General features: G+C 46.2%; 1 protein-coding gene across 1 annotated transcript in view; it reads right to left on the bottom strand.

The window, feature by feature from the left end:
* Positions 1 to 11: 11 nt before the first annotated feature.
* LOC101998725 (zinc finger protein 345-like) overlaps positions 12 to 846 on the bottom strand; it is an 11,893-nt gene continuing 11,058 nt past the window's right edge. The window contains 1 exon segment of the mRNA XM_026782278.1: positions 12 to 846. This exon segment is cut by the window's right edge and continues 146 nt beyond it. Within this exon segment, the coding sequence (XP_026638079.1) occupies positions 277 to 846 (570 nt within the window). The 3' untranslated portion in view covers positions 12 to 276.

The raw sequence follows: 846 nt of genomic DNA, 5'->3' as shown, positions 1-846 counted from the left end.
ATTTTTTTTTGTTTTTTTCCAGACAGGGTTTCTCTGTGTAACAGCATATGTTTTATGTTTACATTATGGGAAATACATCTGAGAATGCAATTAACACAGAACCAGTTGACAAAATGACAAGAAAGGAAACTATTACTCAATTAAACCAGAATGTGATATTCTGGGAATCCAGTAAGGTTTTGCAACAACAGAAAGAAGTATCTTTTATATAAAACACATCACATGTTTAACAATGAATCCTACGGTCTGTGAGCTGGCGGTAACAGAACAGTAAACTCACATATATTGGAGGAACTTTGTATCTTGGAAGCAGCGGCCTAAGGAAGCGCACTGGTGCTCAGCGAGGCGCGAGCTGCAGCTGAAGGTGCTCTCGCACGCTTTACACTTGTAGGGCTTCTCTCCGCTGTGGATTCTTTGGTGCCGGTTAAAGCTTGACCTCTGGGTGAACGCCTTGCCACAGTCTTTACAACAGAAGGGCTTGTCCCCAGTATGAACCCTCTGGTGCTGCGTTAGGCTCGATCTTTGATTAAACGCTCTGCCACAGTCTTGGCAGTGGTACGGTTTCTCTCCTGTGTGGATTCTCTGGTGTTGGATCAGAAGGAGGTTGCGGCTGAAGGCTTTGTCACAATCTTGGCACTTGTAGGGCTTCTCTCCGGTGTGGATTCTCTGGTGCCGAGTAAAGCTTGACCTCTGAGTAAAAGCCTTCCCACAGTGCTTACAGTGGTAGGGCTTGTCCCCGGTATGAACTCTCTGGTGCTGCGTGAGGCTCGAGCGCTGTTTAAAAGCTTTGCCACAGTCCTTACAGTGGTAAGCCTTCTCGCCAGTATGGATTTTCTGGTGTTGAGT

Source organism: Microtus ochrogaster, chromosome 1 (assembly GCF_000317375.1).
Source record: "Microtus ochrogaster isolate Prairie Vole_2 chromosome 1, MicOch1.0, whole genome shotgun sequence".
NCBI lineage: Eukaryota > Metazoa > Chordata > Mammalia > Rodentia > Cricetidae > Microtus > Microtus ochrogaster.
This window is presented reverse-complemented; position numbering and strand designations above follow the sequence as displayed.